Source organism: Syngnathus leptorhynchus, chromosome 7 (assembly GCF_054491065.1).
Source record: "Syngnathus leptorhynchus isolate UIUO chromosome 7, UIUO_Slep, whole genome shotgun sequence".
Classification (NCBI taxonomy): domain Eukaryota; kingdom Metazoa; phylum Chordata; class Actinopteri; order Syngnathiformes; family Syngnathidae; genus Syngnathus; species Syngnathus leptorhynchus.
In genome coordinates this window covers 9,747,865-9,769,755 of record NC_141201.1, presented here as the reverse complement: position 1 = coordinate 9,769,755, position 21,891 = coordinate 9,747,865, and the positions used below count along the sequence as shown (strand labels likewise).

At 39.8% G+C, this 21,891-nt stretch overlaps 1 protein-coding gene across 1 annotated transcript; it reads right to left on the bottom strand.

The window, feature by feature from the left end:
• Positions 1-393: 393 nt before the first annotated feature.
• Positions 394-21,614, bottom strand: pcp4b (Purkinje cell protein 4b). The gene is made up of 3 exons (XM_085916510.1): positions 21,539-21,614; positions 7,570-7,621; positions 394-974 (listed from the first exon to the last, which is right to left on the bottom strand). The coding sequence occupies exons 1-3, from the start codon at positions 21,545-21,547 to the stop codon at positions 844-846; spliced, it is 192 nt and encodes a 63-aa protein (XP_085772636.1). The 5' UTR covers positions 21,548-21,614; the 3' UTR covers positions 394-843.
• Between the last annotated feature and the right edge of the window lie 277 nt (positions 21,615-21,891).

Sequence of the window (21,891 nt, the reverse complement as noted above, 5' to 3'; positions counted from 1 at the left end):
TTATTTATTTATTTATTTATTTATTTATTTATTTATTTATTTATTTATTTATTTTCCATCTAGTCATTTATTTATCCATCTATTCATTTATTTTTGTAAGTATTTATTTTTAATCAAATGACTGTTGTCTTGTTTAAATGACTTTGTTTTAGTTATAATATTTTGTTTTTTTATTCTAGCATGATGTAAATAGTTACCCATTAGCCGGGCAGAGATTCCTGTCTGTTGTGTTTGTAAAGAAGAAAGGCTAGATATTGTCATCTACTACCTTATTACTGTCAAAATGCAAAGTGTACAATGTGTTTCCCCACCGACAGTGACTGGGAATCAAATCTGCATCATAGTGCTATTCTGGTTTAGTACATAATTGAAATACATATACACATACTGGGCCCTTGTTCACCAAACAGTCTTTATTCATTCAGTGTGTACATGCGGGTATAGTGAAATCATCTGCTAGAATGGGATGCAGGCTAATTTTACTAAAACCATCATCACTTTAACACACCTTTTGCTCCATCGACAAACACAATATAGATTCATTTGGGAATTATTGAGGCTGGGAGCAGAACAAAAACATATCCCATCACAAATACTACTTCATGATCTAAGAGACAAATACGACAAGAAAAAAAACTGTTTCTCAAATTTTCTTCCAAATACAGCAGTTGATTATTAATAAATATGACTGTAATAATAGAATGTGTTTTTTTTTTCTTTCACAGACATATGTTTAACAGGCTATTGCATTCCTTTTCCTTCCCCAAAACTCCATTCCAACTAGTGGAGTTCAAACAGGTATGACACATGCAAATGTCACCGTGTGGTCACAGTGACCGCCAACTAGGACTTGTCGTCACGTTTCTTCTTCTGGAACTTCCTGAACTGAGACTGGATGGCTACGGCCGCCTTCTCAGTCTCTGGGTTTTCCATGTCGATGTCGAAGTCTTCCGGGACGTCCGCCTTGGATGCGTCTGGAGGGGAAAACAAAAGGATTGATATACGTATGTATATTTGGAAAGGGATGTCACGTCTCGCAGAATGATGATTCAGTGATCCATCAATGAGAATGGATTATCTAATATCTATATAGTCACTATATAGACACGCTATATTATAGTGCGCACATATATAGGTAAATGCATATACATGCATGTATATACACTTACATACACACACACACACACACACACACTTTTGAAATGTATTCTGATGTATTATAAATAAATAAGTTGTGTCATACTCTACATTTTGAACACTAAGTTATATTATTATAACTTATAATAATATTTGAATTGTGAATACATAGGTGAAAATGGACTACAGAATGCAATAATGCATCTGAGTGAGTCACAATATGAATCATTTAACAGTACTGTCATGCAGCCTAGCTTTCAACTCATTTCACGTTAATGTATGTGATCATTAATTTCTTATTAAAGATTTCTTCAAGTGTGATGAAAATGTTGACGTAAATGTATTTTTAATGAACTACAGTATCTGAAGTGACATATATGAACTCTGTTCCTTCCATTGAAATTAACACACAACAATCCACACAAAATTCCTTTGCACTTGGACATCACCCACTCATCACAATGGACTTTGTTTCTCAGGTCAAAGGATTTAGCAAAGATTAATGAAAAGCAATTAATCTTCTGAAAACTGATCAAGACGCCATAACTGTAATCACCCCCAAAACCGCTAAATAATTCAATCCAACAGAAAAACAATTTTAGTCTTATTTTCTATTCATAGACATAGTATAAAAATGAATAACACATGATCTGTATCACATACACATGCATCTACACAAAATATATTTCGGTATTATATTTTACTGTATTATATAATACTCATTGTATGGGATTTAAAACTGGCTTTAATAATGCATAAAAGCAAATGGATTTTTGAATTCATTAAAGTTTAGCTGGATGTTAAAGTGTGTATTGTGTCTGAAGAATAGAATTCCGAAGCATCATGCTCACATGTAGGGCCAGTCCATCTGTTTGAATTTATAAATAGATAATGTCAAAATGTTTGCAGATATTGATGAAAAAAACCTTTGTGGAAAGTGTCAACTTTTGACACCCACCACAGACTGGTGTGGCATCCACACAGATGAATGATAACGAGGACCGTAATCCGCAATTACCTCGGCGCCAATTAAATGTCATCAATTCCCATTATTGGTTGAGCAGAGCGCATATGTCAGTGTAAGTAACTGGGCTCTATGGGGCTTTAAAGGTCACGGCACACTAACATTTACACTGTGAATTCCGCTGAGGTTTAAACATCTGTCAGTTTGTAGCTCCGTGAAGCAGAACCAAGGAAAATGACCCTCGATATAGCATATTTGCTCCACAATGATCGTGCTGCATGTGCGTAACAAGATCCTGACTGACTAATTAGGAAGTAACAAATAGCAGAAGCCAGTGAAATCCACAGAGGGTGGTATAACAAACCTGCTTGTGCATTGACAATGTAGCTAATCCCCCCTGATCCCTCGTGGCTGGTCACAACTCCTTTTTTCTTGCTTCTCAAGGGCGAGTCACTAATCCCCGTGTCAGGACAAGATTCTAATGTGACATAATTGCTATTGGATTTTCCACTCTTCCAATGATGGTTGTTTGGAGTCCCAGATGAAAGCATTGACTAGTGAGCCATGCCCTTCGGTGTGACAACACAAGACATACCTGTACTGATCATGTGTAGCCACTCATCCCAAAATCTGAATTTCCTGCCTTTTTTTTTTAACCGTGACCATTTCTTCACAAAGATTTGGACTCATTTTCAAGTCAGCATCGATAGTCCTCTTCGCCAGTTACATGAAACCTGTAAATTTGCCTAATAATTCTAACCACACCTCTTTTCACCCATTATCCAATCACAGTAGGCCCTATCAAACATTGGGCCGCCTTTTTCTTAGGTGTTCATTTTTGTTTCTATGGTTACCATCACATGCCTCTTTGTCACCAATGGCACTTTTCCGTGTTCAAAAAACACGTACATGAAAAAGCAAAACAAAAGATGAAATCTCAGTCACATCAATTTAGATAGTAAGTCTTTGATAGGTTTAGGTAGAAACTTTTTGTTGCGTTACTGCTTGCTCTATATCATTTTGACGAAGGCTCAACTGAGGTAAGTTCTCACTCTGTCTCACTCAGTGACAATGATAGATGGCGCTCACTCGAAGGATGTGCGTCTCTGCCCCCAGCACAGACGATCACGCTATTACCTCTGGCAGCACCATCAGTGTCCCTGTCTTCACCTAATGAGCGTGTAAATCGGCTGGCTGTCAGAGGGCTATTTGGATTCCTCCCCACTTTTCTATGAAGGGGGCTATATTAGTTTATTCATGGCGTCGATGATAACCGCCGGAATCTATGCACCGGGAGATGTTTGGCTTTGAGAATTTACTTTAGACATGACTTGCCAGTTTGGTGTCAAATTTTCTGTCGAGTTGTGTAGATGAAATGGGTTCACAAGTGACATGGTAAGGCCATGCTCGCTTGGCTGTCTTTCAGAATGTCTTTTAAAAGTGTCTCTGGAGAGGTGTGAAATGTGGGACTCCTTATTGATTTCACTGCTTTAAAAGCAGTTGAGCCATGGGTAGGTGGTAGTGAGGGGGGGGGGGCAAGACGCATAAAAGAAAGCCTTACAGACCTTGACACGAGTGAGACAGATTTGGAAAGTCAAAATGTATCTTCAAGTAATATAATGCAAGGTTTTAGATAGTGAGAGGGCATTTATTTTCAGCTTAAGGGGTTGCTTTATGGGATTTATTCATAGTTCCTATAATGTTGAGCCAAATGCAAAATGCAGGCTTCCCATTTAAACACAGTTCTTATAGTAGGACAGTATATTGGGCGATCAAGTGTACTGTACAGGGGTAGCTCCTGGACAATCTTTAATGAGATGTTCTTCAAACTCTTTTTTTTTTTGGAAACTTTATTTTTAAGAAAGAATTTAAAAATAGTGCTACATTGACTTTCAAGTTATTTCGTTTTCTGACCACAGTTGTAACCCATGTCACTCGTATGTCAACTCTTTTCCCATTCAAATGAATGAAAATGCTAAAACACCTACAACCAAATTGAATGTGTTTTTAATCAAAATAACAATCTTCAGGAATGTAATGTGTGACATCATAGAAAAATGACATAGTTAAATAAAATGTAAATAATTAAACATTTTCATATATTTTTCATCCTTTAACTCGACAGATACTGTGCTGTTCCTTCTGGTGTTCAGCCCTTAGCCACCAGGGGGCAATTAATGCCGATATAATACATGTGAATTTCATGGTGGAACACAAAAAAGATTAAGCTGCACAAATATGAGTCATCTCTCATAAAGCAACCCATGATTATTATTGAATTGTCTGTCTGAAAGTATTGCTGCACTGTTTGTGTTCAAATAAACATTGTTGAAAGGTTTTTAACACCCACAACATCCATGCAACGTCCATTTGCATTGTGTGTCGTTAATTAAAGGGTAAAAAGACTGTAAGACAGTTAGAGAGAAAGAGTAGAGCTTGGTTTTAATCTATGTAAAGCTCTTTGAGTGCATGCACAATTATGTTGGTATACCCAATGTAGCTAGCCAGTTTTTGTGTGTCTAGTTGAAAGTCAGCATGAGAAAACATACGCCCTCCAAAACCCTTGAAGTGCCAGTATGTGTGAGAGACACCTGCAGGAATCAATATACACATACACACACACACATTGTATTGATTACTACTGCAGGCTTGGTTGCTCACAGTGTGTCAACTTTTAGTTGGCTTTCCGGGTGAATGCACAACCTATGGACTGAATGTGGTGTGTTCAAAGACTCAAAAGAGCAGTGAATGCCTCCATACCCTTGATGTATTCAGCATAGCAACAACCGAGTACAGTAAAGCTAATTAAAAAAGGATGCAGGAATTGGGTCATCATCGCTGAGAGCCCACTGCAATCTATTTATAAAAAAAAAAAAAAAGGATAACTTTGATCTCTAAAGGTGAGCTAAGTCCAAACATTCCTGGGTCTATTCAGAACCGTGGAGGAGGAGCTATTACTCTTGGGAGCAGATTTGTGCTGTATACCAAATTACAATGGTGTCAGTGGAAAGTACAAATAGTGCAAAGTACAAATACTTACTGTAATTAAGGAATTTAGTTTTCTGACAATGTTAATGTGTTCACTCTGTTCTTTCTTCTTCGTACTTGCTTAAAATAGGCCTGTTACTCTTGTCAACCTTTATGGATGTTGAGACAATGTTGAAAAATGATCTTAAAAAAAGATGTAAATGAAGGTTAATCGAGATTTTATGGGACGATGAGAAGAAAAATGTCAGTGACAGCAGTGAAATGGAGAAATATGATCCAGGAAGCATCATTAACCATAAAATGAAATGTCCTTATTTGAACAAATTGTTTCAAATACGTTGTGTTGTGTGCATGTATATCTCAACCTCACCAAACATCCTCAGAGATAAAATCAGTTGGATTGAAATAGTGTTTCTTCAGGCATTGGATCAATATTCACTTTTGCAAAGTAATCTTTGCCATCCTGGTGATTCCCAATACTTCTGTAATGAGGCAAACAACCCTGCTGTGGGACTGGGGGTCATGCGCTGTGATTGTGTCCTCTCACTTTAGTATTTCTTGTTAAAATAAGTATGAATACATTTATATGTGCTACTGTCCTTGAGCTTGTGAGAGAGGTTGTCTGGAAAGATAAACTCTGCTTGAGTTAGTTGGAGCCACAACCGCAGTCATTAATACCTTTCCTCATCCTCCCACTCTTAAAACAGTAAACTTATACTGGATACAAAACGCCTTTGCTTTTCTTCTTTCTTCTTTCACTGAATGCAAAGAACATTAACATGAAGCTCTAAGCTGCTTTTCAATTTTCAGAGTTTCTGTCTGGAATTGGTGTGGCCACAGTTGGCACGTCTGTGTTTGCATGTTCTCCCAGTGCTTGAGTGTGTTTGCTTAGGGGACAAACGTTTTGTCCCATATAGCAAAAGATATCCGATTGTCGAAAGGTGTAAATGGGAGTCAAAAACATTTGTTAATATGTGCCCTGCCAGTGCAGAGTGTGTCCTGGCTTTAGCAACCATATCGGAACCATGTATAGAAAAGTATAGAAAATACAGAAAACATATGCATTATATCCACCCAAATGACTTTTTTATGCACGGCCGCACAGATTGTTTTCTCTTCTTTGCATAGAGTGATTATCTTTCTTATTGTACAAATGGGTAAGCGGCACATTCTAAATCACTGCTGTAATTTGCAGCACGCTAAATTACAAAAGATAATAGCAGTCGATGTCTTGGTGTTATTTTGCTTCTGCTTTTGTGTATTGACAGAGAGATTAACATGTTGGTGAAGTCATTATTTATTTTCTTTGCTCCCCCAGTCTTGAGCAAATAGGGTAAATCTCGATCTAATCGTGCAAACGCTCATCAGAGGATTTAGAGCTGAGGGTCATCTCGTCTTTGTTTCCTGATGTTTGCATTATTCTACCCAAGTGAGTCCAACCATTATAGCTCAAAATGATTGATGAGAAAACTGCAAAGCACGGCAACATATACCAACAAAGGTTACTTCAGAGTAAAATGAGAGAGGCCAACATTGGCTGAAAATTCTAATCGATGCAGAATTTCTTTTGCTGAACAATGTGTCCTTTTAAATAAATAACAGCGCTCACAGTAGCCTGCTGATGGATGGCCCAGCTCCCCTGCTCTCGCTCCCACCACCTGAACTTCAGGGGACAACGTATTACCAGGAAGTGACAGATGAGCTCTTTTTCAAATTTGTGTACTGTATGTTGCTGCCATGTTGACATTGATGTGACACTCTGCTGTGGTCAATTTGTAATCAGATCTGATGGCAAGGCCTCTGGTGCCATAACGTGTGTGTGTGCTTGCGTGAGTGTGTGTGTGTGTGTGTGTGTGTGTGTGTGTGTGTGTGTGTGTGTGTGTGTGTGTGTGTGTGTGTGTGTGTGTGTGTGTGTGTGATGGCAGCTGTCCTTCAGCCTTTGTTACTGTCAATCATTGGACGTATGCCTTTAAAAGCTCATCCTGAATACATGAGCCATCATGTCCTACCAATTCCGGTGGACTTATCCTTCTTTCCACTCTATCCGCTCGCCTCATTTAATCATTGGCTGACGTTCCCTCGCCGTCTTCTAGTAATCTGCCAGTTATTGCTTTGATTTAGAGAAATATTTAGAAAAACTTGTGCCCTTGTGCACCATTGTGGGAGGGAACGCAGTAAACCTTTTTGCAATCTAATGGAAGTGGCTTCCCTCATGAGATAATAAACATATTTTTAAGATGATAATAATCAGGATTTCCTCAGACGCTGAATCTGCCATCCTGCACTTTAATTTAAAAAATAATAGCAGTCTAAAATCAATCAAGAATCGAGGTTGCAGTGAACCTCTTTAACCTGCATTTACGGTGTACACAAAGTGACAACATAAAGTGTGCCTCGTGATGCCCTTCATTATTAGATGCTGCTGAGAGTTTGCTGTGTACGCCTTGGGTTTTGACCTCAGGAATGAGACTGCAGCTTACCTTGTCCTCCGGAGGTTTTGTTGTTGCCAGCTGTCGGCCCAGATCCTTGCCTCTGCGGAGAGAAAGAGGAATCATTTAGTAAACACTATTGTTTTCCCCTCAGAGCCGTAATAAAGCTGTTCACATTCAAGCAGCAGTCATTTATAAACATTTGTGAAGAACGGAAAAAAACTCAGGTCATGCGCGCTTGACTCTGGGGATGGACATTTCCATTGATGTCCTTTTCCAGATTCTCAACAATGTTTAAGAGATTCTTCCTTGGCCCATAGTTTCGGGACCACCCATCTACCATTTTACAAAGTTTTATTGAAATTTGTATCTTTTGTATCTTTAGAAGCACTTAAAAATTTTCCATGACGATTGTGTCAATACAACTCAATGTTATCTTCAGGAAACATGTAGATGCATAGATTATGTGAAGTTAATTTATTGTCTAAACTGCACATTTCCAACTGATCTGTATTGTTTTACCAGAAAATAAACAAAAATGATGACACTTGTTTTGCAGACCAAGCACTCCATAGTACAATATATACGTGATTGCATCACATTCTGCTCTGTTTGCTTCTCCTTCGCATCTGCTACTTGTTAAATAATTCAGCATCAGTTATCCATTTCTCTCAAGTGATGTCCCTGAGCATGCGTTTACAAATGCTTTGATAGACCATCTATCTTCGCAACCACATCTCACAAATAAATTTACCCTGCAACCAATGCATTTTTCAACAGAATTGCAATTGTCATGTAGAATTCACTACAACTCAACCAACAATACAGCTGATGGTGTCATTTATCAATGAATGGATGATGGGTGAAATCAAATCAAGGTTTCACCCAATTAAATTATCTCTCTTCTCATCACCAATGTGGACCATTTATAGCAGTTTGGCCGGCAGGTTTCAACTGAACAGGCTTGGTGGGATCAATACTGCCCCTATCCCCTTAAGACTAGCTCATAAAACTATTGGCAATGGGAAATTGATAACTAAAAACTCTTCATCTGGAGAGAAAACAAAACAGCAAAGGAAGGGTGAAGCGGCAAGAAGCAAGCACAGTGGGTGTTCTAATTCTTCAGTCAAAAACTTCTTATGTTTAAGACAAAAATGATTTTCCCATTGCTTCAAATGCCCTTCAATCAGAAAAAAAACATTCCAGTTTGGAAGTATTTATTTATGATTCTTTTGCTGCAAAAAAAGTAAATATATTTATTATTTTCTTCTAATTAAAATAGGAAAGCAGCTGAATGCATTGAATACTTCTTCATCATTGGTTTGAAAATAACAAAAAGTAATATTCCTGAGGTTCGATACAAGGAGCACACTAGGGGATGTGAAGAATAACCAAATAGAGACAGGAAATGATTCCATTGGAGCGCAATGTGTGCTTGAGCCTTTGGTGCCTCAGAAGCTCTCACTGCAACCAGGTCATTGTAATTACCTGGTTGGTTCGAAGGTTTCCTATTTGTTCATGTCAAGGCTTTAATAGCGGAGGAATCGAAAAGGTATTTGTCGTCTTTTCTCAGCTTGTCTCTCGACATTATTTATTCAACACTTTCAATGCATTTCAAATAGCGTGAGCTGTACTTTGATGGCAGGGGGAGGAAGAGAAGGGAATAAGCTTGGAAGCGTCCTCTTTTTGTGAATGCACATCAATGCCCGTTTTAAATTGATTTGATTTTTCGTTTTCTTGTTGGTGACATTAATCATTCTTAACATCTTACCATCACAAGAGGAAATAAAATGCATGTGTCATTTATGATTGAGTCCATCAGTTCATGATGATTGTATCAATGATATTAGTCTCTTCTTCATTACCGTGGTGGAGACGTTTGTGTATCATAATAATCCCAGGAGCTAAATTGTTGCAGTCTCTAGTCTCCTCGAAGGGTCACCCAAGGCAAATAGGTCTAGGTGAAGGACGGGATAATGCACGACTCAAAATTCCATATGATGAATAAATCTACGGGAAATGTTTTCCCTCGCTCGGATACTGATTGCCAGTCCCTTGCTCCGGAGTCAGGCCTGGAGGCAGGGCTCAACGGCAAGCACCTGCTGAACGGGGCTCGAGAGGACACAGCCTCAAGGGATGACATGGGTCCCGCTTCCCAACATTCTATCCTTCCATCCATTCCTCCATCTGTCCATCCGTCTGTTCATCTGTCCGTCCATCCATCATCCATCCGTCTATTCATCCGTCCATCCATCCATCCATCCGACCATCCGTCCATCTGTCCATTCATCCATCCATCCATCCAGCCAGCCAGCCAGCCAGCCAGCCAGCCATCTACTCATCCATCCAGCGAGCCATCCATCCATCTATCTGTCTATTATTGACAGAAATACAGGGAAAAAGAGCAAGAACCTGGGAACTCTGGACATAAATATTAATTTCATTTAAACAGATGCACCAGACGCAAAACCAAATGAAATTGGGTGGAACCAATTGACATACATAAACGTTACTGACAGTATTGGTCCAGATCACTTGAGGACTTTAACAAAAACGTTTCTTTTGCATATTTGTATTTCATAAAACATGAGCAGATTGCAGCAGGGTTAACATATTGCAACTATCGTCTGAACAAGCCGTGACTCATTTAGTTTACGGTATACATGTTCCATGCACTAAGGCGCAGAGGACCTATCACACTTCCCAAGGTAGCAGGGAGAAGGAAACGTTCTGCCTCACTACCTCTGGGACTGAGCCAAGTGTAAATTGCCATAACAGCAACTTGACGAGCAAGATTACCGATTGGGGAAATGCTCTAAACACACACATACACACACTGGCCAACAAATCAGCTCACCTGTCAGACGAATGCACACACACACACACACACACACACACACACACACACACACACACACACACACACACACACACACACACACACACACACACACACACACACACACAATCTGTGAGAGGAACAAATAAGTGTGTGGATTCAAAACCAATCTAGTGGAGGAAAAAACTGTAATTACACTGATGAGGGTGATGGAGAGCAGTGAGATTCAACTTGAACCTCTCGTTTATCATGAACGGCCATTGAGGGACAGGAAGTGCATTGAGGTAATACACGCATGTACACACACACACACACACACACACACAAACACGCACTGTTTCATTCAACTGTAGCATACAGCACCGCCTTCTTGAGGAGTTGTGCCTCTGGGCTCTCAATTAAGGTTGAAATATGAAACCACACAAATAAAGCAAATAAAAGGGCACAAACACACACAGACGAGTCAAGCAGAATTTGAAATTATATATGCACTCTACATATGCCATACTGCATGCATGCTCTACATCAGAGAATATGTGATTATATTTTATCTTTCCCATTCTTAGAAGATAGAAGCTGTCATCCGCAGATGACCTTTATGTTTGTTTGTATGTTTGTTTGTTTGATTTGTTAAGTGCACTGAAGCACATAAGACGTCACATTTTCAGTGCACTTTCACTCGAATGCACGTCAAAAAGAAGATACATACAAATCCACAGATCAAGCATCATTAGTCCAACTGAATGTATATATTGTGTGTAAACAATAGGAGCGGATGAAGCCAAACCCAAAAATACATAGAACATTCTTTTCCTCAATAACGTTTTTATTTTTGAAAAATCACCACAACGAAAGTCTTCACTTCAGTCATATCTTGATTATTTTATTTTGAATTCATTGTGCTGATGTCTAAAGGCAACATTTTAAAACGGACTATGAATGTAAAAAAAAAAAAAAGTCCTTGGTTTCATAGCAACATATAGTAAGTCCACCTCGGTGTGCTTCAAAATGTCTTGTTTCCATGACAGTGACAAATCGCATCGTTCACTATGATGTGTCGCTCACCCGGCTCAAAAAGGTGACGTCCAGAGTGTGGTGGGTGCACCAAAAGGCACTATGTTAAAACTCCCTTCATTCTGCGGCTGCTTCTTCATCTACTCAGAAGCAGCCTGCTCATCTTCACCACAGTGGGAGTGAGTCTGCAAGCACCCCTTCACTACAAGCACTCCGTGTGTAAAAGCTTCAACTCACATTTATCTGCGTGAGCCGCATTGGCTGTTACATAAAGCATACTGCCACGAAGGCCACAGGGTATCGTGAAACAGTGCTAAATCAGTGCTGGATCAATAAGTCCACGGCGCAATTTTTTTACATCCTCCTCTATTTGTTAAATTCAAGAAGAGAAAGTAGTGTAGAGGAGTTCTTATTATTTTAGTGTTGCAAGCAAGTGGAAGACATGTAGGTATGAATGTACCCCATCTTTATTCTGTTAAAGACATTCGACTGCAACAAGTGATGTTGGGAATGGTACAGAGGAATGAATTGAATTCAACTATGATCTAATTTTAGCTGAACTGTATATATATTCTTTTAATGATGCACTGTAAAATAAGAAGTTGTGTGTGGACCAGCTAGCCATTCCTAAGTGATTCAGGCTGAGGAGCGTTATGGCTAAATTATTTAGAAAGCAAGGTACATCAGGCCAAATTTAAGCATTGTTTTGACGCTTCTGATCAAAGTGGACAAAGGCCCGATTGTCGGATGTCTCGGAAAGATGACACTGAGTCATTATCCAGGCCATTATCCAGTCTTACTAAGTGCTGAACCTGTTCTTCAATCTTCATCAAACTTTTATCTGAGTAGTCACCACCAAGTTGAGCTGAGTCACAGATTGTACAATTGAAAGGTGACACTTTCTTCTTCTTAATATTTTCCAGTAGTTTCAAAGGCACTGGTCAATCTCGGTACATTGACAGGCATCTAGTTTGCTTGGGGAAGGAAATTTACAATAGCCGGCAGGCAAATGGGCTGTGTCACACAATTAGAGCAGTAAGAACACATGGAGCATTTATTTTCCTGAAAATGTGTGAGGGCTCTCACGTTTCAAAAATCACTTAAGATGTGAAAATTCATTGTATATAAACCCGCCTGAAGAAAGCAAGGCAGGCCGACTGTCATGCAACCATAGAGACTGATCAAAGTGCCTGAACTGAGCCTTACAAACTGGGCCTGTTCAATAAAAGCTTTTTTTTTTCCCTTTGAATACTAGCTGGAAACTATTTTTTAATTCACAGCAATTCCCACAGAGAAGAAGAAAGAGGGAGAAGCAGAGAAAATACATTACTTTGACTCGTCAAATTTTTTTTTCAAACTCCCCGTCTGTTACACAACTTAATGAGCCTTGAAATTGACGAGATTACATTTTATGGTGTTTCTTTCATTAGTGCAAGCTTTGCTCACGTCTGGGGATTACTTTCCTCTATTTGCGATTGTGGTGATGGTGGTACCTAACAACGCAGAAGGCGAAGGAGAGATGAAGTTGTGCACAATCAGGAATCAGGATGGCTTCAGGTTCAATCAGCCAGTCAATTTACAGAAACCAGTTACTGTGATTCTCACTGACACACTTTTAATCATGAGGTCCTTCACTCGGTTTTTATTTAAGGAACAATAAAACCAATCTGTGGAAAACCTATACACGTGCTTGTTTGTAGTGATTAAAGGAATAGGTCAACCTTTTGGGAGAAGTAAAGTTGGAAGAGGAAAATCATAAAGTGGAAGTTAACAAAATATTTTTTACAATGTGTCTAATCTCTAAAACTGCTGCCCTGTGAAACAATGTTATCAAATTAATATTACTGACTCAGCCCTTGTACCAGGCAACCTCCACCCTCATTGGCAACTTAAATCTCATGATATTTGACTCATCCAGGGGAGATCTACAGTTGTCATCCTCGCTGGCGAAAAGAAATGTTAATGACACTTCTCACCTCCGGCTCTGGCTCCCCAAGGTGGCCCCCTTTTCAACAACCGCAAATAGGAGCAATTATCTTTGCCTCTTTTTATTTCCTCTCCTCCCAAGGCACATAAACACTATTATGGCCATTGCTGAATTACGGCTCAGTGTTGCATGGCAACAACTTGAGGTGGACGCACTGATGATGCCATCATATGGATTTCATGTTGAAATTGTGATACAGAGACCATTAGAAATGCTGGGTGGGGAACAAAAACTACATTTTCTTGCAGTTCTGCCAAAAACATTGACGTTGCGACCATGTCCACACAAAATTCTCATGTACTCACTTCCCGTTTATAAGAAGATGAGAGCATTAAAGAATCAATAGGCTGTGAAAGCTTCTTAGTTGGTTAATCTGCAATATTTGATTCATAAGCAAAGTTGGCATCAAGCAATGATAGATGTTTTGGCTTCAGCTACTCCATCTGGATCAGCGATGTTGACCCTTTTGAAAGGCTCGCCTGTTGGCAGTTAGTCTGCTATGTGCTGCCATCTAGTTCCAGGCGGACATCAGCTGTGCGTAGGTCCACGTGACATCAGCGCGACCCAGATAACGCTCCCGTCTGCTTTTGTGGGCCAAGCGGCAGGAGAGCCCAGGAATGAACTGCAAGGAGTAAGGTGTTCAAATTAAGAGACTAATTATGAGCAGTGATGATGATGAAGCTGTCCTCTGCCCGTCCTTCCACACCAGAGATGTTCCCAAAAGCTGCAGAACCCCACGGAAAAGCTTCTCGGGATAGTGAGATGCTACTGAAATAGGAATTTGTCATAAATAATGTGTATTTGCCCAAAGTAGATGGATGGATATGGAAACAAATTAAATGGACTTCATTTCAACAGTGCAACTTGGCAGCCTCCCAAACGCAAAAGCTTAAAAAAAGCAGTATTAGACCGTAATCATTCATGTTCACGTCGTCTCCTCGACACTTATTGAAAGTGTGTCACAAAACCATTTCTTCAAAAGCTAAAAGAGCTGCAACTGGCAAGTCATGTAGAGGTCAATCTTGGTCTGAGCAGATGAGAGCTTTCGTGTCCATTAATGGCCAAAGAGTGACAAACCTTTTTTTACGTCAACATAAGAATTTTGCCAGTGGTAAAATGTCGTGTTAAATTATGTGTGAGCTAAAATATAAGCCAAATAGCTAAAGTTCTATGGTTCTTGTCTACAAAGATAAACGTTGTGACGATTGAAACATTTCTTTTGCTATAAAACAAATGACTTTGACATCCAAATAACCTTGGCTAGCCCTGTTTTACTGAGTTGGGTTTGATTACCCTCTTTGTCTTACCCTGCTCCTTCTCAACCACCCAATCACTTGGATTTCTGTCTGTGCAAGCTGGTGTGAACTTTCTCAATTCTGACGATGAGCTCAGAGCAGGATTTATTTTTTCTAATTAATATGCAAACAGTTATTTCATTGTGTGCACTCAAAAGCATCACATTAAAATCAATGATGCCCATTTACCAAAACAATTATGAAAACATCGCAGTAGCAGCCACGCTCAGAGTGGTCCGAGAATAACCCTCTTTATACGTATGGCTGCAAAAACCCTCCAAACAAATCTTTCTCCAGCTTACACTACGATATCTATTTTTCTGTGTCAGCATCTGTGCATTAGTTACTCTTATGTAACCAAATTCACTATGAGACTTAAGAAGAGAAAGGTTGCACAAAATTATAATCTTCAGATTTACTGGGGGAGGCAGGGTTAGTGATGAGTGAAGGTATGCAAATGCATCCGCTGACATCTTTCCACTTGTTCTCACGTTCAAACCCTCTTAGGCTCAAACCTGTTTCTGCAACTTTCCTACTTATTAGCTTGCCCTGCAGTCCCCCGCAGTCTCTGAAGTGCTATTTTCAGCCTCCAATCTCTGGGGTGTGATGCTGTAATGATTTTGTGCTGGGTAAATTTGCAGCATGCAGCAGGAATGTCGCTTAACTAATTCAGACGCTTGCAGCCTCCTCGACTTGTAAGGTACATGACTGAAACGTGCGCAGACCGCTCTGTCGCTGAACTCGCCCGAATGTGTGATTTACATTCAGTGCCGTCTGTACAGTAAGCAAAGAAGAGTTAGGAATACTAGACATGTAAATGTTTAACTGCATTCTATAGTCATAACGCCAATTCATCTATTCGAATCAATTTATATGTTCGCATCATGCATGCTGCTTCCCTATAATATAGCTTCATTTATCACCCACTGCAGGGGAAGCACTCCCAAAGCACTTCACCTGAGTAACAGGCTTAATAGAGATGCCTATTTCTTTTATTGATTCACTATACATTGTGGATTGCCTGTGCAACATGCAGACCAAGCCGCCCAGTAACATCATGTGGCACACCCCTCCCCCCCCAACCCCTAGCGTGTGCACAGCTTGTGAATATATGGCTCCATAATAGTGATCAGACTAAGCTGCAGTGTAAAAACACACCAGTGTGTAATAGCAGCAATGTCAGTGATGCTCAAATCTGCAGGTTAATTTGTCATTGTTATTCATATCTTCTTTGCTGTGTTGGCTGATGGCGTGATTGGCAATTAAGCTCAGCCCGATGGGAATCAATGATGATAAACACTGATGAGTTAATACAGATTGTTTGATCATGGAAAGTGGGGGACCCAAGCTTTACAAAATGTTCTTGAGACTATTAGAAATTTCAAATACTTTGAACACTGCAAAATCACATCATGTCGTGTTGTTGAAGTGCATGTGAGCACTCAATGAAACTCACCAAAATAGTATTAATCTCCAGACCACCAAATATGCTAAGCAAGTATGGCTAGCTCAAATAAAATGGAGTCTGCACTTTTGATTCATTCATTGGACACCATGAATGCAAACTAAAGGGGAATAAACACAATACAATTTTAGTGGTTTTACAAATTCAACTAGTCTCTCCGGAATGAATCCATCTGCGTGTTCAATAGCAAATGAAAACGCAACCATCAACGTGGGAGGCCACGACACAACAGAATGACACAATCCACAAAAGTCCGCTAATCCTGCAGAACACGTTCTAAAGCTGCTTAGCATCTGAACATAGTGACACACCAGTTTCTCTTGGGGCTTTGCCAGTCGGCAGAGACGAGGGCAGACTTATCTTGTGCAGATTTCCATCCTCAGATACATTTTGGTAGATTAAACGCTTCATGGTGCTGATGGTGAAAGCCACTAATGTCACTTTTTTAATGGAATGGAGAGCAAGTGCTTGAACCCAGAGTGAGGACCAAACAGGAGAGGAAAACAATGGAAGGACTCACGCTCTGTTGGAGAATGAACCAAACTCACTGGCATTGTTTCGTCTGTGTTGCGTTATTAGTGCGTTGTGGTCAATAAAACGGAAACTGAAAGTGGTACTTTTTATTTGTATCCTATACGGACGTGCTGTTTACCTCATTTGTACCGACTATCAATGTAATGACACCCTCTTTACGTCCCGTCTAAAAGATTTCAGTCCAATTACTTAGAGAAGTCTCAGCCGCTGCTTAAACTAAATTAAATAGCTTTTTCTGTCAAATTTATGGCTCCTGTCTGTATGTTGAATTAGGGGCCAGAACAAAACAAAACACAAGGCTGATTCAAAAGTCAGAAAGCTCAAAATCATCATTAAAAAGTCTCCAGTCAGTCCAGACAAAGTGTATGCAAATTTGCAATCGTCCCATTACAATCCTCCCAATGTATCATATTTGCTCTCTTTCCAAATCAGTGGTTCTTAACCCTAGGGGTTCGGTGAATCGGTCTCAGGGATTCGGCACTGCGAAGGTCCGAACACACCTGATTTATCGTGTAAATTCGTGACGACGCATATATGTACTGGTCTCGCAAAGGCAACAGCAGAAGTCACACTGATTTGATTTGTTTTGAGTTCATGCATTGTGTTGGTTTTGTTCTTTGAACAAGGTGATGTTCATGCACGGTTCATTCTGTGTGCACCAGGAATAAACATTGATGTCTTGAATTTGATTTTTTCACTCAAGAGAGCTTCGGTGAATGCGCATAAGATACTGGTGGGGTTCAGTACCTCCAACGAGGTTAAGAACCACTGTTCCAAACACATACGTATCCGGCACCGGCACACTCGTCAGACGCTTCCTTATGTATGCTGTTGCCATTCAATACCTGTGCTGTCTACACAATTCTGTCTTCACAAAAAAACTAAAAGATTATATTATTGTTATTTTTATGATTGTCTCTAATGCATACTGATTATTACATCTATAAAGAATAGGAAATTAAAGGCTCTTTAATTGCAAGCTTGATCAATTCAATGTTATTTTGTATAACGTTATTTCAAATAATTTTAGTCAACGTCCTTGATGGGTACAACAGTGTTATTATGATGTCTAGTAACAGTGTCAGTAGCTTAACCTCTTGTCGGTGCAGAGGGGGGAAAAAGGGATTAAAACATCCCAGTCAGCCATTTTCCACTATCTGGAGCAACTGACATTTTTTCTGTTGTCAGCTCGTTCATTTCGCTTTGACATACACACGCTGACAGAAGCTTTAGGGACTTGTTCTTCTGGATTTTTAATCTTTTTTGAAGTTGTTGACTACACTGGGGGGCTAGGGGGCGGAGGGAAGTGGAGTATAATTAAAAAGTAAAGATAGAATGCACCTTGGGGATATTGTGCAACTACACTCCTGGACACTTTTTAGGCACAACAGCAAATTCGTTTGATATCCACCATTGAAGTTATTAAGATGCACATTGTCAGAGGGGTATTCACTTGACAAGATGTCAATTAACGTGTCATGGTAACGACACTGCATCCTATTGAGTGCTGTTCCTATTAATTTGATTCCCTTATTTAGTTGGATGGATGGGGCAAAATACTGAATGCAGCTCTGAGCTGAGGAGACAGTAGAGGATACGTTGAGCAAAAGGGCAAGTTGAGCCCATGGCTCAATTATCCCATCTAATTTATTCGTGTACTTGTACGGTGTACAGTATTATATAATTGCTGAATTGTGGGTAATAAACGTGTGGTTAGGGTAACTAGCTGGCGACCGGTTCAGGGTATAGATTGCCATACGGCACTGCGAAGGTCCTGAGCAGGATGAGCTGTGTTGAAAATGGATAGATGGCATTTGATGATTATTTGAGAATATGACTGATTTCATTCAGTAAATACAAATATGACTAGGGAATATCTTAATAATTTAGGATGGAGGGGAGAGGTGTAAGGTTTATAGCTGAGGATGGTCCTGAGAGGGGAAGGTGAGGATGTAAGATGGGAAATTAAATCAAATTATTGTTTAGGACGACTTTTGTCAATTATTTTTGCCATTCCAAAATAAAAGTGCTCTCAGATAGGCTCCAGTTCACCTTGTCCCTATTGAGGACATGAGGAAAATTGATGGTAGAATAGAATGTACCTAATGTTGTTATTGGTGAGTTTTATGACTCATTCATCTCCAACTTACTTTCTATTTTCTTCTGGTCATGTTTGGAGACTAAAACATATTTCAGACATTCATCCAGCATCACTCTGCTCTTCACCGCTGAGACGAATACAATCATCTCATTCTCACCTCATCCCGCTTGCATTCACACAATATCCACTTCGATGTAACACCTTTATTAATCAACAGGAAATGGCAGAGTCTCTTTACTTTGCATATTAACGGCAAATCAAAGGTTTGCGATTTTGCTGCCGGTGAAAGGGATTCAATTATTCAAACAGCTCCCTGTTGTGTGTGTGTACACCCAGTATGCATCTTTTATTAAGCCGCCCAACAAACAATTTGTTACAAACAGCTTGCGGCAGAAGTGCGCTGTTGTCTACATTTGACATTTGCGCTGATGACAATCATACATTCCACTGGGGTTGTGCTCCCAAACTAAACCTGGCTTTGTTCTGAAGGTTGCTATCAGTGCACCATTAACCTACTTTTGCCTTGACCTGAACTTCTTTTTTTTTTAATTGCACAAAAAGGTTACAAAATGCAACACATACTAAAAGAATTAAGACTGCAAATTGGATGCTAAAACTTTTTGGTTGTTTCACTTCATTCTATTCCGTCCATCAAAAGCGCTGCCGCTTTTCTGCAGTAGCTCGCAGGCATCGTGCTTTAAAATTGTAATTGGGGATAACGTAACAAAAGCAAAGTTTGTTTTTTTGCAATTGTGTAACATACTTGGTCCTGTTTTCATAGACAAGTACACGCACATGCGCTTGGTCGTAAAAACTGGTGCATTTTTATTTTCGTGCCGGGGCAAGTCTGGTTTGTTGTGTTTGGGAACTTAGCAGACCGTGCAACATCTTGCTAGGAATTTTGCCATGGCGTTGTCTGGTACACATTCCGAGCATACCTGACAATGCCGACAGAAAGCAGATTAGACTTTAGATCAGATGAAACCAGTTTTAAGTTGTGTATCGCAATTTCTGAGTACACTCACGAGGGTCGCAGGCGTACTGGAGCCTATTCCAATTGACTTTGGGTAAAAAGCACTGAACTGGTTACCAGCCAATTGCAGGGCAGCCACTTTGCACTAGACTCAGTTCAGGCTCAGATATGTCAGGCTTTCAATTTCAGATATGTGTTCAAATGTGAATTGATCTGCTTATTAAACTGTTCTCAATGGAATTAGAGATTTCAAGTTATCTGGCAGAAACTCGAAAGTGAAATACCATATGTTGTGCTTTTTGTGGTATACTGCAGTTTAGAACTGCAATACTGAGGTGTTTCTAAAAGCGATGTGTATTTTCTCAATCAATAAAGTATCACTCTGAATGTTCGGAATTCACATTTCAATGTTGGTGTTCTATTGCACAGATTATTGATGTCCGGAGAATAGATGCAGCTCAACTTCCCTCGGCTGCCGTTATGCTGCACTTCTTTGGACAGCAAATTAGATGAGATGAAATCAATGTCAACTCCGTTGGCTTTATGCAGCCATACACACAGTGCCCACCATTTTGCCTCAATTGCTCCAACACACAATTTTACGGAGTCACTGCTTTAACTGTACATCACTGTCTGATTTTCAATGATCAATTAATTGACTAAGCAATGATTTATCATTTCTAATCTTTAAATTAGTATCTTTCGAACAGTGTCAATCAAAACTGAGTATTATTGTCTTTGCACTAGTTTATTTGCTAGCGCTCTTGTATTGAATGAAACCCATTAGCCTGAACAGCTAATGACATATAGTCATTATAAGTCATTCAAGTTACTCCATCTTTAATATTGTGAATGCGCATCATACAGTAAAACCGCAAATATTTGTTTACGCAGACACAAACAAGCCAATTCCCTGTCTGAACAAAAGCTCCCATTAAAAAAAAATATTCCATAATGATGTTTGTGCAATAAGATACATATCTCTTGAAACCATTCACACCCAATATTTTCACGCACCACTACAGTAGAATGCACAGCAACAGCACAACAGCATCCTTGGGCAAGACATTTCACACACTTTGCCTCCAGGACGTCAATGTGTTCTCAATTGACTTACCTGCTAAAACATTGAATAAAGTAAATGTCCATTCACCTGCTGAATGGTGTTGTTGAGTAAAACAATTAAATAAGTGGTTCTATTTCAACAGTGACAACTTGGTATCTGTTGGACGGACGTCTTTTTCCATCTCGTGTCATTGGATTTCAAAGTAATTATCATTTTAATAAAAAAATAAAAAACCAGACAGCAAGCGGCATCAGTTTAAGTCACCTTAATTTCATATGTCCAGGAATTCAAACAGAAAGGCAATTTAAAAAAAAAAAAGATTATTGCATCAATTATTTGAAACATTGTCATTTCATTTGGTACACATTCACCCAGTTCTACACATCGCAACAAACATAACTTGAAAATAGTCGACCCATCCAAAACTGCTCCAGATAAAACCAATTTTATCACTTTTTTTTTCGTGTCACTGTTGAATCTGGGCTCAGTATTACGTGCATTGGTAAAAAGCAGCAGCAAAGACCAGCGCGTAAACCTTGCCGTCACCCTAAAGTGCGCGCACGCGAATAGTGCGCCTCATTTAATGTTACAAATGTGAGTAAAACATCATTTAAAGTGACATCGCATGACAGCTAAGAGCAACGAGTCGACAATCACGGGGATCAATAATACTCGATAACGACGCTTCCAACCAGTGCGCATACTCCGTGCGTAATAATCAATTAAAACGCGTAATTAAGTCTTACCCCGCTCATGGTGCACCTTTAAGTAGAGGTTTGCGGTTCTTTAAACAGGATTGCTTTCGTGGATAGTGACTCAGTGCGCGCACAGCAGCTCGCTTTTATAAAGTCCTCAAGCCGACTCCTCCGTGCCATCACGTCACGGATAAACCAATAGCAGCGCCGTAGGCGCGCGGGTCTCCCCCAAGTTACCACCCAACTCCTTCAACTCTTCATCATGTGGTCATGGTGGAAGCCCCCCTGCCGTGGTGATTGGCCTTAGGGGGAGGTCACATATTAATTCCGTTAGAAATATTTCATAACATTTACACCCCCACGGTTCTCATTTGTAACAACAGTTCATTTGTCCTCCCTTGGCA

Excerpts from the sequence above, each read along its gene's own strand:
- pcp4b (XM_085916510.1), bottom strand. Across the intron at positions 975-7,569 it reads CAAAACCTCCGGAGGACAAG|ACGCATCCAAGGCGGACGTC; the intron begins GTAAGCTGCAGT and ends TTTCCCCTCCAG.